Here is a 17,089-nt window from a genome sequence, read left to right as displayed (position 1 = left end):
TATAACAGAAGTTTGGGGTGTCCCATTAAGCACCCATCACCTCTGAATTAACAGGCAGCAGTGACAGCACCTGCACCACGGAAGAGGCTGAAAGCCAAAGGGTTTGCACGGTGGAGCCACCTTGACAGAAGCCATCAGGAGCAAGTTTTCAGCTTCCTGGGAAAACCCACACTGGTCGAAGTTTCAAAGCAGTGACTCATTTTTATTCAATTTTTGTAACAGTCTGCAAATATAAGTCAAGGTGAATTTCCAACAGAAGTTTTGCAATGATTGGCTTTAACCAGGGATTTCCAACGTGCCAAGTGTGGCTCGAAACGGATTTCAGTCTCTTCTGGTTTAGCCTAGGAGTACAAAGTGAAGGATGCTCAATCTGCTTTCAATATTCAGTAAAATGCAAACAGAGGTTGGCCTTCAATTGCAAAGATATCCCACAGCCTCACTCAAGCAACAGCTCAAATTCCTAGTGCAGTTGGTTTTATCACACAGTACCCACCACGAGACTCAAGAAGTAATGAGCACTCTCCCTGCCCCAAAAAATATTTCCATGCATAGCCATATAGTCCATCCTTACTGCATTTCTGCAGTAAGACATATCCCCTGCTTCAAGCTACTACCCTCTGTTAGCTGCTGAGCTGGGACCTTAGCGCATCTCCTAACAGCTTCTGTCTCAACTTTACCTTTTCATGACTTGCAGAGTCTGAGTTTTCAAAGTCATAGATTTCCTTCCTGCAAGACAACATATATGTGGCAGTGGCATACAATCATGAAGAGTCAACCTATAGAACTTCACTAAGAATATGAGGGGGATAACGTGGTTTGTTTCTGCCCCCCTCCCCTATGAATTCTGTTATACAGTAAGCACTCAGATACTTTATATGCCTAAAAATGCTGTTTTCTCGGCTTCTAAAAAAAAAACAAACTTGTTCCTTTCCTACTTAGTCTCTATTATCGTCTGTCTTGATTCTGACTCTTTCAATTGTAAGTTTTTAATTTTAAGAGAAATATTCAGAAGATACAAGTTAGCCTATCCATGTTTATGTAGTGGACGTTTAGTTCTCACATCACCAATAATAGTACATGGTAGGAAGAAATCATGAGTGGAAAGATAATTTCAGAAGCACTTAAGAGAAAAAATCCATTTAATTCCCTTCTGAAAATTCTAACATTTAATGTTTGTTCTCTAACCACTGCTCTGTATGCATCTAGATTTTGTTTTCATGTCTTTCAACATTTAAACTTAACTGTACCTTTATTTCTTTCTCCAAATCATAACTATTTAAGAAGTCGTACAATTATTCCTCAACATACAGTACATCCTCCCCTTTTTACCAGCAAAAGAATAGGAAGACTAAAGAACTGAGCTCTTCTCGTTAAAGCTTCCTGAAGGAAAGAAACGCTCATTTTCATATGAAACACTAGAGGGAGCAGAATGACCAAACTAAAACCTTCTTTTCCATCTCAGACTTAGACAGTTCTACTCCGGTTTTACCACCGGTATTTGCTGCATCAAGTTATTTGACCTTAAAACCCAGAACCTGTAGTAATGATGAAGTTCTGCATCAATTTTTCCCACTCTTATCTGCAATCAAAAAAAAAAAATCATCTAAATATTTGGGGGTTTTTTAAGCTAAGAGTCAGCAGACTGAAGCAGGACACCCAAGGAAGCCCTGGAGCAGCCAGAACCGCAGCAGGGATCCTCGCGTACAGTTCATTTGCTCTCCTGCCCAGCAGCAGGCATTAACTTGCACACCACAACGCTTGGCAGAGAGCACAGGAGGAGCGTGCAACAAGACAGACTTCCAGTGCCACAGACTGTATACAGTCCTCAAACCCTTGAGTGCTTCTGCCCACAGTGCCACTAGCTTCGAACATGAGCAGACGGATGTATACGGGTGAGGGAGGGGGACAAACTGAGAAAGAGCCCATCCTGAAACTCTAGGATATGAGATGCCAAAAAACAGGACAACATCAGAAAAAGCTTAGGTATTTGTGAATGAAGCTGCCACTCACCACTCAACTCACTGGAGGATGGGAGAATTACGGTTGGGTGAGGAAAAATGGAAAAGTCAACGTGACATAGTATCAAAAAGCTGAGGGCATTTTTGGCTTCTGGTTAGCTTCTGAAGTCTTTATTGCTTTGGGGACCCAAAGGTTCCCAGTGAGACAAGTCATGACCCTTCATAGTCTCCTGCTCGTTTTGCTCTCTGTTCTGGCCCACCCCGTGGGCACTCCCTCCCCCCCATTAGTGCTAGAAATCGTCTAAAATCACCTGGTACACCAGACCCTGCATGGGCACAGGGCTCGTGTGTCATACCTGCCTTCCGTCCGCTGCTTGGCCAAACTTGTTTTTCTGTTTCTCTTTTCCCAGGTAGCATCCTTCTGAGAAGAAAATAGTTGCAGGATCTAAAACCATGACATGCTAAGTCATGTTTTTATCCTAGAGGCTGCTAAAAGCAGAGATAAGGAGTGCCAGGAAACTTTGTTCCTCCTATCACAACAACCATCCGGCTGCAATTGTTTCCTGCCAGGTTCTTTCCTACCAGAAAGTATGAGTCCTGGAGCTGAAATTGTGGGGACAAGGGGGTGTAGATACAGAAAGAAGTAGTTCAAAAGCTTTGAATTCATTGTGCAGTGGGCGAGTGTTACAAAACCTTTGAACCTTTGAGTTAAAATATAATTTTTAAAAAATCTAAACCTAGCACCTGGAAATGTAAGTCCAAGAATAAGCCAAAAATGTGATTTCTTATACAACCTAAGTACCTACTCCAAATTAAAATTATTGCTTTGGGAATTTAATTTCTCTCGTGTAGTGCATAGATTTTTTTTTTTTTTTTTTAATACCTGGACACAGCAACAGAAATTTCCAAGTGCTCAAGTTGTGTAAGAAACGCAACTGCAGATGGCTCTCAGCTACTTGTTATTAATTTGCCCAGATTGCAAGCTCTTACGCCAGGAGTACAGGGACAGATCTAGTGTGGGAGGATCATTAGAGCTCAGATACAAAACTGAATAAACATGTCTGTAGACTTCCAAGACTTGCTTCCCTTCAGGAAGCAAACCTTTGCTCCTGCAGACTGCGCATAAGTCTTGTGACATGCGAGTTTGTCCCACACAGGGCCAGGCTGGTTGCCCATACGCCATGCTCCTGGACACAAGCACAGCACACCGCTGCCAGGAGGTGTATACACTGAATAAACAGCTGAGCTTGAATTACTTGGTTGGGCCACACTAGAATGAGGTTGGTAGCTGTTGCCTCTGCAGCTCTCTCCCGGTGCTAAATGGCACATTACATCAGCTATGACACTACATGGGCTCAGGACACCACTCAAGGACAGGAGCGGGTCAAACCATCCCAGCTTTCTTCTGCAACTCCACCAGAATACCTCTTCCCTGCCCCATGTCTCTTCACTCAGGTGGGCCCCAAGGCAAACATACCTTTGGTGTTGACTCCTCCATGGGTTCTTCTTCTAGGGGCTTCTCACTGGGGACAAGAGGACACATGAGGGGAATGCAGTGCTGAGGGGCTGTTCATTTAAAGCACAAAGAGTCGGTTTGTGAAGTACTAAGAGGAGAAGAAACTTGCATCAATTAGCATTAAAGCAGTGGTTTAAAAGGCGTGTGGGGAAGAAAGCTAATCAGTAGCTCTACAGAAGTCCAACTCATTAACTGTAAGAAATGCTGTCCTGCAAAGCTCTTGAAAAAGGGTATTACTAATACCAAGGCGAACTCAAATTCGCATGATCTTTCACAAAAGTCATGGTCCTCATTATGAATAGCTACCTATCTGGTGAACTCTGGTTACACAGCTGAAGTTAAACTCTCTGTAATACAGCTGTACACTCATCTTGTATTTGGATTAAATCAATGATGAGAAAGAAAAGTCACAGCAAAGTAGCAGCCAAGCCAGTAACCAAACATCACCGTTCCGCAACCCCGAAGTGCTGTAACTCTGGGCAACCAGCCTTGCTAGCCAGGGTGGCAAAACAGAATCTTTTTTTCCATTTAATAATTGATGGAATAAACCCCAAAATCACATGCATTAAAAGCCCAGGGGAGGGAAAACAAACAAACAAAAAAACCACAGAAAAAACCCACCTTGCAAATTTTTGTCTGCAAGACACTCACCTAGGCTTAGCTTTCGTCCTTGGAGATGGAGTATTGGACTTTGTTGCTGAAGGAGGGAAGGAAACTACAGCTTCACCCTCTGGAGCTACTATGAAATGCTTTATCTGCTTTTGCTGTAAGGCCCACAAAAGCAGAGCCTTCACCGTGTCACCTGGGTGACACTTCACTGGGTCAGACTTAAAGAACTAAAGGGAGCCATGCCTGACCTGAGCCTTGGTTAGCATCTTCCACGTCAGTCTGCTGGCTCACTGTAATCACGGTGACACCAGAGTTAACTGTTTTCTGCTCGGAGACATGAAACCATGAACAGAGCATGCACGTGACCAATAAAGAAGCGGGTTTTGTTTTTTTTTAGGAACGGATTTTTTCAGTGCTAGCCTATGGCAACAGCTGGATGACAGGTTCATCATTAGCCACACATAAAAACATTTTTGGTTGCATATAAGTGATACTATAAGCTTCTCACTAAGAGCATCCCACCATCCCCTTATAAGAGGGAGTAAAATGTCATCTTTCTTTTTAAAGCAGTTTTGCCAAAATTGCAGCTCTGGAGGTAAGTGTTTGGGCTGACTTCCCACCAATATAAGATGGAGTCTGAAACCATTGTCGGATCTGGGTACAAACCAGTTTTCTTTGACAGAAGGTTTTAACCACACCTATAAAAAAAGCAGACTGGAGGAGGGGGAAAAGGGGCACAAGGACGGTTTCACCATACATCAAACGCTTACTGCTACAGTGCCTGTTAACTGCTGGCTGTGCTGAGAGGCTAAGTTGTCTGACAGATTCTCCATGTTTTCAGAGTTTGAAGGATCTTTCCTCCTCTGTGGATTAGTGGTCTCTGGTATCACTGCAGAACAGCAATCGGGGTGAGAATGTTGTTGCAGTAATTGAACACACACACACACCACCACCCCTTTGCATTCTTACACACGTGCATAAAAGCATAACAGTACAACTTACTAGGCACAAACATCTCAAGATCATGTTTAATAGAACAAAAACATCAAACATCTCCAAATTACCCAGTGCAGAATTGCAATGCTAAATAAACAGCATCTTGAGCCTACCCCTTCTAAGCCCCTCGTACTATATGCATACATATAAGTTTATCATCTTATTGCTACCTTGACTCTTAGCTCTGGAAGACATGGAACAACCCTTTGTGTCTGGCTAAAGCAACAGAGCAGTGGGATCGTCCACCATCTGTTTCCCTCCATTGAATCTCCAACTGGGCAGTGCAAAAGTTGTTTCACTACAGATGAACTACCTTCTGCCCTTTGTACTCCTTGATTGCTTCAAGTAGTAGTGCCCACCTTGTACCTCTGTGTGTGCTTCATGGTGGACGCTGATGAAGGAGCTTCTCCCTCACCTGCACCTCCAAAATCTGGAGGACTTCCATTCTAGCTCGTTTTAGGTTGTAACTGGAGGAAAATGGGAAGGACTACTGAAGAAGTTACTACCTCGGACATCTAGAGCTGGAAGTAGCTCTTTCAAATATTCACCTGGAGGAATCTGAAATGCACAGTAACTAAGAGGAAAGTAAAAATTTGCTTTTAACATTGGCACAGAAAGAATGATACCTAACCTAAGGGCTCTTCAAACTTGTGATTCATTTCTGAGACCATGGGTGGTAGCAGTAGAAAGAGAGCTGCGAGTTCATTGTCTTAAAAGATACAGAAATATCTGTTAAGCAAGTTACACCAAGGAATGATCTACAAAAAAAGTAATCACTTTAAAAACTGAAATACGGCCAATTTTGCAGCAAGGACATATCCCAGCCTTCAAACAGAAAAGATCACTATACAGAAAAAAGCCACTTCCCAAGTACTTTGATACCAAAATTGAGCCAAGGAAACATTTCCTGTTTAAGACTAATTTTGGTCGTGTGCACCTCTTTTGCTTTTGTGTGAAAGCAGCTTTTCCTCAAACTGTGTCATGGCCTTGGTGGGGATTTACAGAACTTCTGAGCAGTATAGAGGTGGGAAAAAGAAGGAGCTGATTTCTCTTCCCCTCGGACCATTGCTAGGCTTGGATCTTCCTTTGGGTAAGGCATCCAAGCGTTATGCCTGTGCTTCAGGCTCCGTGTTCCCTCAACATCTATCATTTGGAACAAAATTAAACTCAGCCAGAAGATCCTTGAAAGAGACATCTTGCAGAAGATATTTGCTGGCAGCATGGGAAGTGACATCATTTGATCACAGAAAATTCCATGTGCTCAATTCAAAGAAATATAAAGCATTGGCTGTAGGCTGGTGAGAAGAAGGAAATGATGACTATCCCAGGTCCAGCTAAGAGCCTTTCGTACCGTAAGGCACGCGGCTACACTTTTGTAGTTGGGGCACACACAGAGACAACCCTTCAACACAAGGTATTTATGGCAGCACCCACAATCCCTCTGCATGGGGCAGCGGGTCACCTCCTACAGAGAGGAGCTGTGCCGCTGCTCATCTCTCTCTACAAACAGGGACTGCGGGTGAGCTTTTCTGCTCCCCTGGCTGCACTTCCACAACAGCCCCAGGCATCTCCAGGATATCATCCACTCCACGTGGGGTAAGGGGATTGGAGCGCACCGTTCTCTATCACATCACCTTGTTGAGAAGAAACAGAAGTCGCCTCCCTGCAGGAAGCATTGGTAGAGACTGCCCCACCACAGGCACCCCCCTGCGCAGAGGAGAGCACATTAAGTGCCAAGGTGCAAGCGCTGGTCCATCAGAGGACCTGTGCTTCCATGGGCACACAGATGCCACTGTCCCCTCCTGCAGGGAATCGCCCACAGGCACCCACGCAGCACAGCCAAACCAGGAACCATGCATGAGGCAAACGAGGGAGGCTAGACAGGTGCATCCCACTGCACCGCACCTGCAGGTGGAGAAACACTACTGCACACACTTTGCGTGTCAGAGGTCAGCCAGCAGCTGAGATGCGCCTTGCCAGGCTACCTGTCAGCGCACAGATCCCGTCTCCGTGAGCAGTTCCCCTGCCCATGCAATCCCAGCGGCACATGGCCACGGCGCCCCATCACGAGGGAGGCTAGACAGGTGCATCCCACTGCACCGCACCTGCAGGTGGAGAAACACTACTGCACACACTTTGCGTGTCAGAGGTCAGCCAGCAGCTGAGATGCGCCTTGCCAGGCTACCTGTCAGCGCACAGATCCCGTCTCCGTGAGCAGTTCCCCTGCCCATGCAATCCCAGCGGCACATGGCCACGGCGCCCCATCCTCGCTCCCTGGGATAGAGGGACTCAGTGTCCGCCATGAACACCAGTTACCAAGCTCATGAGATACAAACAGTAGAAGACTGAGCTTGGGGGGTGCTTTTTTTTTTAATGTGATTAACTGCAAGCGAAGATACTCATTTTAAAACTGAACAATTTAAATTTCATTACATAAAATAATAATTTAAAAATTCACCTGCTTCATTGCGCCTGGCTTGCTTCCCAGCATGGACAGACTCCTCTTCAGCCACGTTTATCTGGTGATGTGAATTAATCTCATGTGAAAGTGACCTTACAAAAAGTAGAGTCTTTACCTAGTAAAGTCAGCTACTTAATAACGAAACTAACAGTTGTTAATCGCCAGCAACAAATCATTGGCAAATCATTGGATGCTAGTTGAGTTGACCATTTGGAAAGGTCTTGGCTCCTGCAAGGATAAATGACAGCCACTATTTACAGCTATTTACTGTTACGTAAGGTTTTCTGCAAACCCCACGGTCTGAGGATGAATCACAAGTATAAAAAATTCACCATATTAACATTTACCAAAAAAAAAACCCAACCAAAGCTCCACACACATCCTCTGTGTTTTTACATTAGCTTATAAAAAACTTGAGGCTTGAAAAGTACTCTACTTTTAATCTAGAAGTACTACCTACAAAGTTAATCTAAGATCTGTGTCTTGCAGCATCCCTTTTTTCTTCTCCAGTTTCTCGTGTCACAATTTGCTCATCCTGTGCAATGTAGCACTTTGAGCTGGTGTAAGAGCATGTTTATACTTCAAGTGATGCAACTAAATGCCATAGGTTTTATTTCCTACTTCAGAAACTCAGCAAAAGTAATCATATCACACTGAATTGATTAACAAGCCAGTCTAACCTTCCAGCTTCTAAACCATAAATTTGAGTCCCTTGAAATTTCTTTCCTGAAGTCTCTAATCTCCCTTTCAGGCCAAAGCTAAGAATGCCTATCCAGAGAGATACAAATCCTCAAGGGGAAGACAGATATATAATAAACAGACATGAAAAAAAAAAAAACCAACAAAAAACCACACTGAATGTTTTTGCCCAGTGTATATCAAGTAAAATATAGTTTAGAAAAGAAAAAAAAAACCTCACACACTAAGAGCTTACCATCATTTTTTCATCTCCCAGGACTTTTTTAAGTACACTTAAGATCTCAAACTCAGCACTGAAAGATATTTTGATTTTTGTTGCTTCTGTTTTGTTAAGAGTAGCAGGAATCTTCATGTAAATTTTAACAATCTTTTCTCCATCACCCTCTGCGTAAAAAAAAAAAGCAGTTAAATCTGTTTTAGAGCAAGACGTTCAGTCTATCACCCCAAAAAACATTTGAAAGAGTGCTTGGGTTTTTTTAAAAGTGTCTCTTTTACAACTTGCCCACACATTTCCAATTACTCTGTTCACCCATTTCTTTTTCATTGGTCTAGGTGATTACGCTATTCCCTAGCACATCTATAAACTGAGCCCTCAACATGACCTGCTTGGGTAGGGAGGGTAGGTTATTGTGCTGAACGGGCCCTCAGACAGTCCAACAAGCAGAGCTGGTGCAAGGTGAGCAAAGCGCATGACAGGGAGAGGGGAAGACACAGGAACTCTCTTCAGTGACGGTGAGATTTTAGGTTGGCTCCCTGTGTCTTGTGGGCCCACAATCAAACGGAGGATAACGCTGGTTGGAAAACCTTACCCTTCAGGCTGTAACTGCTGACTGCTTCTTTCGACAGCCTCACAGAGTCCCAAAGAGCACCCTTTGAAAACCAAAGCCACCACATCAGAAGGGCTGAGCGAGCACCTGCTGCGTTAGGCTAACCCAAGGCCACGTGGGCTTTGCTGTTACCTCGTTACTGTCCACATAGAAAGTCACACTCTGGCTGCCGGTGTTGAAGTCAATCCAGAACTCCTCCAGCTTCTCGTCTGACGGCTTCTTCACCTGGGGAAGCACAACAGCAGTGCTGCCATTCCCAGAAAAACCCCACAACTGCTGTCTTATTCTCAGTTTTCTTTCACAAGACGGAATTGGAAAAAGTTGTCCTACATAGGTGTGTACACATATGCATACCTTACAGAAATAAGAGTTGGGATCAACCTGCGAGTTGCCAGCCTACCGCTCACCCAACCGTACCCACAAAGTCAGACGTGGCTTTACATCAGCCAAGGGAAAGGCAATACACAAATGCTCGCATGTTTGTGGCAGGAAAGAGTCTGTGAAAGTTTTCTGTGTTTCTGAGCACTTGAAATAAGCAGAAGCAGTGGAACTGGCTTCCACAGATTTGGTTTTGATTCGATAGAACTGTCAGGAACGGTGCCACAAATACATTTACTACAAAACCAGTAAAGCAATCTGCAGGATCTGTAACTGCGGCAGGCATCAGGCTAATCTTGTTTTCTGGCAGTCTGGGAGCAGCTCTGCCGGAGGACTCAGAGTTGTCCTGTCCTCCTGTTTCCTTTTAGAGATCTCTCTTCTGTCATCACCATGAAGAGAAGCGCTGGCTCTATCATTTGGCTGATACAAAAGCAAAGTCAGCAGCAGTAAGTTGGGAGCTAAGTGACAAACAAGCACGCTTTCCAACTAGAATAGGTGGTTACATTCTACACTCCAGAAAATTAAGCTCTCTAACGAAAAACAGGGAGGAAGAAGAAAAACCCAGAAAACACATACCACAGAGAGTAACATTTTAACAGCGGTAACACTGTAGGGAAGGTGTCGCAGTGTTAAGGACTATTACCTCGTTCATGTCAGCAAAAGCAGATATGCAAGGAAATGAATAGACTCTGGAAGAAAAGCAGACTTCATGTGATACACTCAACATTAGAGTCTGACTTTATGAAAGATAAAGTCATTAAGATAGGTTACTAATCTTATTGTTCAAAAAAATAAATTCCTAGAAGTAAATTAAGCTTGGAGAATCTTAGAGAATACAGTATTTTAGTAGCGATGCATTGTCTTCATTGATTCTACTTTCAAAAGAACCACCATTAAAATGAATAAAATCTCTTTCTTAAGAACTTAGTTATTCACGTGATGTAAATCCTTTTTTTTTTTAAATATAACCCAAGTCAGTTTACAATCCTAGTTTTTCCCCTCTGCAGTAACGACGGCACCAGTTTATTCTGTTGGTTCACAGCTTACCTTCTTTCATTCCCAAACCTTTCATTTAGCTGGTTAAGAAATTTTCTGCAGTCCTTCAAGACAAATGACATTTTATTGAAAAATCAGGCTACATTTCCTTTGCAAAGAGTCATTCTGTTAAGCTGTGTAACCTCTACTCCAGTTATAACCTTTTAACTAGTCAGTGTGATGCCAAAGGCCACTGGGGAAGAAACACTCAAGTTGCTACAAATGGTTGAACCCAACTTATGACCAGCAAGCCTACAAACATAAACCACAAAAATTAACTTAGTTATGCTTTAGAAGTAAAATAACTTAGAAATAAGAGCTATTTTAACAATATACCATTTTATATTTGCCAGATTAAAAAAAAAAACCACCACCATCCACAAATAACTAAACTTTGTGTATTTATAAAATCAGTTTTGTAGGAACTTCTTACAAGGACATCCTGACTGAACTCAACCAAAACTAGCCCCTATACAGACTTGTCAAGTATGTTGTTTTCAAAATAAGGACCCTCACCGTCTCAAATTCTCTATCCTTGATCTCTTTGAAAGCTTCAGCAAGATAGCTATCTTCAAACCAGTGGTGAACAAGGTCATCCCTCCATTTTTTTGTCATTAACCTACAAAGTGCTTCTGAAAGGGCAACCTGAAGGTCATAATCTACACGGTAAACATAAGCACAGGATAAATACGCCCCCCCCAGCATAACAGAGGGTTATAGCATTCCTACTCTTGCACAAATACATGATACAGTCATATTCATCAGCTAGCTTCAGTTTCACCTAGGATAACAGCAGAGGGTAACAGCCAAGCGTTAGTTCCAGGCATCCTCAGCTCCCTCTGGCTCAGCGAGGTTGAGGTGCGGAGCGCTGCTAACCACGCACGTGCGTCGGGAGATGTTCTTGGGGATCAGGGAGGGTATGAGAGCAAAGCCTCATCACTAACTCACTACGATTAAGTTACATTTCACATACCACAGTAACACCCTAAAAAGTGTTATTGCTAGGAGAAAACAAACAAGATTTCACTCAAGAAGCTATACACCTTATTAACTGAAGTTTTTCCACATGGTGGCAAAGTGGTTAAAATTTATTTTTTTAAAGACTAACAGCAAGCATACTTTGTAAACACGTACATAAAGCTGATCTAATTACCTTTCGACATACATCAGTTTAGCTTTTCTTATTAGTTAATATGAATTACTAATACTAACCAGAAAGAACTAATGCATTGTTGCATCTAACAATTTTTGATTAATATTTTCTTAAAGTACCATCTGATTTTCATCCCCAAAAATCAACTATCTACATGGAAATAATTTAAATTATAGTTCATCTATAATAAATAAGCAGATGAAGTAAAGCTGGAGAACCCCAGCTTCATAAGAATAACCACTAAGTACTTCTTACCACCAACCTCCAGTATAGTTTTTGCAAGGTCTTTCCTGAAACGACATAATGCAACGAGTTAAAGTGGAAATAACTTTAACTCCTGTAGCTAACCACCATCTTCCCTGCAACAAGAGTTGGAGGGGAAACCACTTACGTGAGTGAGCACATCTCTTCAGACAGAGGGAATTTCTTCCTTTCCTCCCGTGAGACACTGTCGAGTATAGAGTTGAGGGTCCTCAAAGCCTTTCCCCCCACAGAGGAAGGGGCAGAATAGGAAGGGAAAGAATTCAGTAACACATTCTTCACATTTTTCATCTAATTACACACACTTGTGTGCACATGTATCTGTATTTTCTTCTCCTAGTAGGAGTCTTACCTCCTGCCGCAGAGTGCAGCAAATATTTGCTTCTGTCACTAGATGCCCTAGTTCAGGTAAAAATAAATTCACCAGCTCTTTCTTCCCTAGAAAAATCATTGAAAGGTTACAGCTAGCAATGAGCTGGTCTCCGCATAAAAGATAGTTGAAGCAACTACAGTTTGTGGTGTTGAAGGAGTAAAAATATCCCAGCTGGGGATTCAGTTTTGAACAAAGTTTACAACTATCTAATCCTAGACAGAAAAGGGAACTTGTAGCTTCTCTGTATAAAAAGCGCCAGATACTTTAACTGCTGACCCGGGTAACTATTTAAATATGTAGAGAAAGGAGAAGCTACTTACTAACCGCAACAGATAAATCCGTAATATACAGCTTTTGACAAAGTCAACAAAGCAAACCACTAGAGTATTAACCAGAAGACGCTCATGCCCGCTCTGCTCCCGCTAGAATAAGCTACAAGGATGAATAAGCTCAAGTTACCCGGCCCACAATATAATGCTTCATTTTTACATGACTTGTGAGCCTGGATATCTGGGCACACAGATACTTGCTCTTCCTGAAAGCACCTGCTCCCCTGCCCTAATGGAAAGCCAGCTGCCGCCACAGACAAAATCTTGCTGCTGAAACGAATGAGACAGACAGACATCCCTCCGCCTAGTTAGGTTGGCTGGAGGAGTTACCACGTTATTCTGTGGAGGTGGTTGCCTTCAGCAAGGGAATAACATCTGAAGCCACTAGGAACAGATGTGCAAGAGCAGACTGTCTAGCCTCAAGTCCTTTCAGAAGCACCGTTTATTCTGACCAAGTGAAATATTTGATGCCGACCATTTAAACAAGATACCACAGCTAGATTTTCTTTTTCCAGCATATTCAAAACAAGTAAAGAAAGAGAAACAGTAAAAGGTTTTGTGCTCCGAGGTTAATGAAAGTTAACTGGAGGGAAATTAGCAGGAGGATTTAAAGAAAACATTGCAGAGAGGAGGAGGGGGAGATAGGGGGTGGAAGGAAGAACAGAAAGGGGATAGAGTTCGAGCAGAATTAAGAAACGTGCTCCCAAGACTGAGATTCAGGATATCAAGGAATGGAAGGAAAAACAATACTGACCTTCATTACTACACCTGCAAATCACCTGATGAAAAAAGTAAAGGAAGCCTTCGTTAACACACCACAACCCAAGAACAGCAGTACTCAAAGTGCTGAGGCATTTATGCCCCCACTGTCACACCTTTCAGGGGCTAAAATAACATAAAACATTACCGTACCCACATCAGGAAAAGCAGTGCCACCTGATACAGGTATATCACGTATGGTCGCCCCGGTCATACAGGTTGGCATTATGCAGGGAGGGTAAAGGGAGTGAAGCACCCACTTCCCCCAGCGATTTCAGCAGCACCCGAGAATGCAGTGCCCCCAGGTTCCCTGGAAAACCCACATTGTGGCATTGCTTCATTACTTTTATTGCACATATGGGCCTATGTAAAATCACATTTTATGTTTACACACTACAGTACTAGGTATCTTAACATATGATATCTGAAGAATGTTAAAGTCCATTGAGAAAAATTAAAAATCATAATTAAAAAAAAAAACACAACACAAATAAAACAACACTTCATCCTCCACAGTGAAAGCATATGGAAGAAAGGGACCAGGAAGACAAAGAAATCAAATTCTGACAAAAAATAGAGTATTTCATATTGTTTCAATGTGGTTAGTAGAGAAAGAAGAATATTTGATTTTGCTCAGATATCTTTTATCAAGTCTCCTAAGAAGTCAGAAGTATTCAAACAAATTCCGATGCACAAAGTGACACAGTTCCAGTAAGCTACAGACAAAACTGGGGGAACAGCTTGGGGAAAGAAGCTAAAAGCATTCTTCCTACTGAAAATTTACATCACTAGGCCTCCAATACCTTTAAAGTTATGAATATTTAAAATAGAAACCTAAATGAGAATTGTAAGCAGTTCAGAGAATCCTTTAAAAGTAAATCAGCTGTTTCAAACACCGTAGGAACAAATCGCCAGGACGACCTTGGCAAACACATTTGCAGGTAAGGTGCAGCTCAGTGGCAGCAACTTGGGTTTTTAAACAAGGGCTTCAGCACAAATGCTTTTGCTTACAAAACGCATCAGAACTTCTTGCAGGTTTTCCTGCAAAAACAAACACTTGGCTTCATGTTAGAAAACGAGAAAATGCTGCAGCCCTGTGCAGGCCCAGGGCAACTTCTCCCAGGTGCATCAAACCTCAGCCTAATGCCAGCCCAGAGCAGGCTCCTGGGCACTGCCCATCCCCACCACCTGAGCTGCGTCCCAGGCTCAGTCCTAGAGCACAAGGTCTGTGTAATTATGTATTTTTTAACAGAAAGCTATCTGTGAACAATGGCTTTCTTATCCAGTAAAGGCAACCTTTCTGCCCCCTTAGTGCACGTACATACCAATGCAGAGTCAAAGAAGTCTTCAAGAAGTAACATCAAAAATTTATTCTCGTCTGGGTCGATGAGGATCACAAATGCTCTTGCTCTTTCAAACCAAGATACCAGGTAAAAGTTAAAAGAATCAGTTAAAACCTGGGAAGAAGAGTTAATAATCCTTAAACTAGATATATCTGCAGGAAACCTTACGCACATAGACAGTTTTTTTAGTCCTTGAACTTCAGAGTCACATACTGTGTCAAAAGCTACACAGCATTAAGGAGCTCGAATTTTGCTAGGAGGACATGAAAAGGTTCCCCCCCCCCCCCCCTTATCCCCCCCCCCCCCACTTCCCTCCCCAGCCCTCCTTTTATTCTCCCTTTTCATCTCAAGGCACCCACTCTTGGTGCTCAGGAGCTCCTTGACACAATACACAGTGCTAGTGGCATCATAACTCCTATGGAAATTTCTAGAGGACGTCACTTCACCATGAAATAACATTTTAAAAATTCATCAAGCTTTTTCAAAGTCATTATTTTAATATTTTATGTTATTAAACATATTGCATAGTATCACACACCCATGGCTAACTAGAAATCTATGCTTCACTGGAGGTACAGAGCTCAGATTGGTGAAACTTCATTAATAATCTATCCATACAGGAATTTTGAGCAACTGTATCCCTGAAAAGCATAATTACAAGGCAGGATTACAACATTTTGGACTGAGGACTCCTTAGTACAACTCTGCCAACAGAGAGCAAGTGTTAATGTTCCCTTCTAGCTACATTAGAGGTAGGTATTACTCCTCTTAGGCACAAGTGCATTTCTGCTACTACAGGTATTACCAGCTGAAATCAGTATTGTGCCATTAGCAGATAAAATACAATTGCAGATTGAATGCATCTGGTTTACTATGTATCTAAAAAGGGACCTTCATAAAGAGCATGTCAGCTTTTAAAATTATAAAAGCACAAATTGTTCATCAATTCTATTACTAAAATTGTGTTTTGCTGGAGCACTTAAAATGTATTTAGAAATTCTGTATCATTTCACAGATGGGACTCAAACTAATCTTCTCCTTCCACTGCCAGCTTGACCCCCCCAACCCCATTAAGTCAGGTGGTAAGTGAAGCCACAATGTTAGCTGCTGTACTGAAAGTAACACAATGAAAGTAACCATTTTTTCCCATTCAGCTTATGCAATATATTAAAAAAAATATTTTGTTTCTGCATGGCCAACAAGCCACCCTCTAGTTCTCACTTCCTTGGAGTTCTTTTCCTGATGCAAGCAACCTTAAATCACATTAGTAGCTTGTATATAGTGTTATACTCATCTTTTCTACCAGTCCTTGCTCAATAAACAAACTCGTCCCTTCTTGAAGATCACTTTTAAAGTAGAGCTGAATACATTTCAGCAGCAGTGAAACATTCTGGAATTCATTCTTGTCCAGCTCCTACAGAAACACAGAGCACTGAACTTTATTAGTCTGATACCCATAGAGCTGGGCGTTAAGATGGTTAAGATTATTTATGGTACTCGCCTTTCTCAGTACTTTATCTAGCTGGTTGAAGAGAGATTCGCTGTATTTCTGGGGAGGCTCTATTTCTCTCTCCTGAAGCAGTTCGCTTATTTTCTGAAATCCCTTCCCCTTAAAAGCATCAGTGAGAAGGGATTCGAGCTGCGGAGGGAGGGGAAGCAAACCACTAGCGATTAAAATAAGCGGGCATTTGAATCGTCATAGCACTGATTATGAGAAAATACTTGTAATGCTATTTTAAAACTTGTAGGCTTTTTGTTTATTTGTTTTTACTTCGTTTGTTTCTCTACTTTCATTTTACTGTTACATCTGAAGGTGAAACTTCAGTCTTCATCTCCAAAAGAGACAGGACCTTCAAAACGGAGTAATCTTAAAGGATACTGAATAAGGAAATAAGCAACTCCTTTAGCGCGCTCAATTTGTAATTCTTACCATGTCCCACAACTATTACAATCATTTCTTCCTACTTACTAAAGAAAAGATTACGGGGTCTGCTGCACTTCCCACGTTACATTAAATTACTAAAAATTCTAGGTCATGCCATATCCATTTAAGAATACACATTTAAATATGTATACAACTATTTGTAAGATACAGCTAAGGATGCATTTAAAAAGGTATTTACATAGTCTCCTGTTCTGGCTGCCATGCTGCCGTTCACCTGTCTAGTCCGTTCCTCGCTTTTTTCATTCCTTTAAAAAGAAAAGGGAGAGAAAAATACAGAAAAAATCCGCTTTTTCTGCCCAAAAGCTGAAGACCATTTACTCACCCTCTGTCTCCCAAAAGCCTGTTTTTCCTTCCTTATTTCCTAAGGAAAGTTTCAAAATCGCCCCACACTTCCCAACTGAAGGTTTGCCAAAGCCGCGACCACCAGAAGCCATAGCGGGTCCCCGT

At 42.2% G+C, this 17,089-nt stretch overlaps 1 protein-coding gene across 1 annotated transcript in view; it reads right to left on the bottom strand.

Moving 5' to 3' along the window:
- SYCP2L (synaptonemal complex protein 2 like) overlaps positions 1 to 17,076 on the bottom strand; it is a 29,292-nt gene extending 12,216 nt beyond the window's left edge. Inside the window, exons 1-13 of the mRNA XM_009273729.1 lie at positions 17,033 to 17,076; positions 16,821 to 16,887; positions 16,199 to 16,336; positions 16,001 to 16,111; positions 14,680 to 14,811; positions 11,209 to 11,260; positions 10,996 to 11,138; positions 9,207 to 9,291; positions 8,475 to 8,623; positions 4,126 to 4,238; positions 3,436 to 3,481; positions 2,315 to 2,379; positions 678 to 726 (exon numbers count right to left, since the gene is read on the bottom strand). Of these exons, the coding sequence (XP_009272004.1) occupies positions 678 to 726; positions 2,315 to 2,379; positions 3,436 to 3,481; positions 4,126 to 4,238; positions 8,475 to 8,623; positions 9,207 to 9,291; positions 10,996 to 11,138; positions 11,209 to 11,260; positions 14,680 to 14,811; positions 16,001 to 16,111; positions 16,199 to 16,336; positions 16,821 to 16,887; positions 17,033 to 17,076 (1,194 nt within the window). The remainder of the gene's footprint in view (positions 1 to 677; positions 727 to 2,314; positions 2,380 to 3,435; positions 3,482 to 4,125; positions 4,239 to 8,474; positions 8,624 to 9,206; positions 9,292 to 10,995; positions 11,139 to 11,208; positions 11,261 to 14,679; positions 14,812 to 16,000; positions 16,112 to 16,198; positions 16,337 to 16,820; positions 16,888 to 17,032) is intronic.
- Between the last annotated feature and the right edge of the window lie 13 nt (positions 17,077 to 17,089).

Source organism: Aptenodytes forsteri, unplaced genomic scaffold, assembly GCF_000699145.1.
Source record: "Aptenodytes forsteri isolate BGI_AS27 unplaced genomic scaffold, ASM69914v1 Scaffold63, whole genome shotgun sequence".
In the NCBI taxonomy this organism is placed as follows: Eukaryota; Metazoa; Chordata; class Aves; order Sphenisciformes; family Spheniscidae; genus Aptenodytes; species Aptenodytes forsteri.
This window is presented reverse-complemented; position numbering and strand designations above follow the sequence as displayed.